General features: G+C 40.1%; 1 protein-coding gene across 1 annotated transcript in view; it reads right to left on the bottom strand.

The window, feature by feature from the left end:
- Nucleotides 1-2,681: 2,681 nt before the first annotated feature.
- The window catches only part of LOC126989872 (uncharacterized), a 14,045-nt gene continuing 13,802 nt past the window's right edge, over nucleotides 2,682-2,924 (bottom strand). Inside the window, exon 8 of the mRNA XM_050848498.1 lies at nucleotides 2,682-2,729. Within this exon, the coding sequence (XP_050704455.1) occupies nucleotides 2,682-2,729 (48 nt within the window). The remainder of the gene's footprint in view (nucleotides 2,730-2,924) is intronic.

Here is a 2,924-nt window from a genome sequence, read left to right as displayed (position 1 = left end):
GTTCAACATGTATTATGACATGAGATTATTATTTACATAAAATGGAAACTATTCTTTCCTTATTCCTTATCATTTACATATTACATAATATTCCTTATTTATAAAATATAGAAGCTATTCTTCCTTAGTACAAAGCATGCTGTGGGTAAGGGTTGAAGAGAATAACACAGACACTTGTAAGCAAATAATACGTAATTTTATATCTTTACCCACGCTAGAAGCAACTGCTTAGATAGCTTGGATAGACTTAAGTACAGCTCTTTCTTGAGGTTCGCCTCTTGTTGCTACTGTCTTTTTATTTTCCTTTGTACTTTTTCTTGAGGTTTGCCTTTGTTGCTACTGTCTTTTATTTTCCTTTGTACATACTTTTGCTTTTTCTTGAGGTTTGCCTCTTGGTGATACTGTTTCTTTATTTCCTTTGTACATAATTTGGCCATTTTTTTGTGGCCTTCCTGTTTTCTGTAAGTTTCTGTTTAATATTCTATTTCTAAAGAATACTCGGCACTTTACATAAAACACAACAACATCTTTTAGGCAAAGGTACAAACCCTGAAATGAGTTCTGCTAACTTCCTGACAGCATTTTTTCCTCTTTTAATGAAAATTCTCCATGGTAACAATTGAATAGCTTTTCCATTACTTTCAGTTGTTCATAAAAGTCTTTGCTAGGTGTTTTAGTCTCCGGCATATCTGCATATTGATGAAATCCACGTTTTGTCATCCTTACTAACGTCTGATCCTAGGTATTGATATTGAGGAAACTTCCTGACCATATAACCTCCAACATATCTGAGGGCTTCGCTCTCCATGGCATCCTCAAATGTTATAGGGCCTTGCACATCTAAAGCAAATGGTTCCTCACAATTTGGTTTAGAGTCTTCCTCATCCATTGCAAACACCATAGCTGATAAGTTTAGCTCATCTTCTAAATTTCCCGTGCTTTGACTGATACATTGATTTGTGTCCATTGTCGCTAGAGCTGCATCAGAAATATTATGAGCCTCACACTCCTTTGAACTATTGTATTTAATTCCCATCAGGTGTGTTTCTCTTCCAAGTAGATACTTTTTGATTCTGTGCTTAGTTTCCAGTGGCGATGGGTGGTCCCAACTTCCTGACATTTGTCTGAGACAACTAAAAAAGTGTTCTAGACAATCTTGGTTTAACCTGTAGGTAAGCAGATATGATACATTATACTTTTCTTTTAGCATCTGGTACAACTTTGACAAAGATTTTGAAGATATTATGAGGCCTTTTTGGAACTGATATAAATGATCTTTGTTACCCACTCTCATTGTAGAAGCTGTTGTTATCAGTTATTCCACTCTGCATTATTCAACTTCTTTTAATAGAAGACCCACCCTTCAGGAACTTAACGACTCAAGGCTGGAGGCTGCAGAACGCTTAGCCTCAGACCTTACTATTATTTCCGATTGGGGCAAGAAGAACCTGGTTTCCTTCAACGCCTGAAAAACACAGTTTCTCCACCTATCCACTCGACACAATCTTCCAAACAACTATCCCCTATTCTTTGACAACACCCAGCTATCACCTTCCTCAACACTAAACATCCTCGGTCTATCCTTAACTCAAAATCTCAACTGGAAACTTCATATCTCATCTCTTACTAAATCAGCTTCCTCGAGGCTGGGCGTTCTGTACTGTCTCGCCAGTTCTTCTCCCTGCACAGTTGCTTTCCATATCCAGGGGCCTTGTCCGCCCTCGTATTGAGTATTCATCTCATGTGTGGGGGGGCTCCACTCACACAGCTCTTCTGGACAGAGTGGAGGCAAAGGCTCTTCGTCTCATCAGCTCTCCTCCTCATACTGATAGTCTTCTACCTCTTAAATTCCGCCGCAATGTTGCCTCTCTTTCTATCTTCTATCGATATTTCCACGCTGACTGCTCTTCTGAACTTGCTAACTGCATGCCTCCCCCCCACCCCCCGCCCCGCTGCACTCGACTTTCTACTCATGCTCATCCCTATACTGTCCAAACCCCTTATGCAAGAGTTAACCAGCATCTTCACTCTTTCATCCCTCACGCTGGTAAACTCTGGAACAATCTTCCTTCATCTGTATTTCCTCCTGCCTACGACTTGAACTCTTTCAAGAGGAGGGTATCAGGACACCTCTCCTCCCGAAACTGACTTATCTTTCGGCCACCTCTTTGGATTCTTTTTAGGAGCAGCGAGTAGCGGGCTTTTTTTTTTTATTAATGTTTACTTTTTTGTGCCCTTGAGCTGTCTCCTTTGCTGTAAAAAAAAGAAAAAAAAAATGGTGTTGAGAATTTTGTTTTGATTAGTCAAGTGACACCCATACGCATCTCTAGATGACTTTGTGTTAGCAAGTACTTTGGAATTAAAAAGATCGAACCAGCTGTCCGACAACATAATGAAGTCACTTGTTGTTTGCCAATTCTTACTCTTAAGGAGTCCTTGTTTGCCAAAAAATTGTAATGTTTTCGCTGTTGTCTCAGACAATAGCTGTGCAGCCAGGCGAACATTCATTCGCTGGGTACCATACACATGAACGTGCCTGTCGCCCAGTTTGAATGTTGTTTTCAAGTCCTTTACGCTTCTCTGAATTATTTCACGGACACATCCATTGGTAGCAATTTTGCATCCATTTTTACCGTCCAGTCTGATTCCTGAGTCTAAAAAGTTGTTTCTTATTAGTTTGATTAGGTGAGGGGCATCGGCGAACACAAAAATGTCCCGGTCACCACATGCTGGGTTTAAGAAACTTGTGTTATTTATGTCAACACTGAGACTTCTCCATAGTTTTACATTAGCTGGCCCCATATCAGACACCATTGCAACCACTAAAAAGCCAGCTTCCTCCACCTGAACAATGATATCAAACCATATGTCTTTGGTCATGTCGGTGTCGAAGTTATAGTACACTAATTGTTTCCAAGGGCTTG

This window comes from Eriocheir sinensis, unplaced genomic scaffold (assembly GCF_024679095.1).
Source record: "Eriocheir sinensis breed Jianghai 21 unplaced genomic scaffold, ASM2467909v1 Scaffold1351, whole genome shotgun sequence".
Taxonomy (NCBI): domain Eukaryota; kingdom Metazoa; phylum Arthropoda; class Malacostraca; order Decapoda; family Varunidae; genus Eriocheir; species Eriocheir sinensis.
Note: the sequence above shows the minus strand (reverse complement) of the source record. Positions and strands in the feature narration are given on the sequence as shown.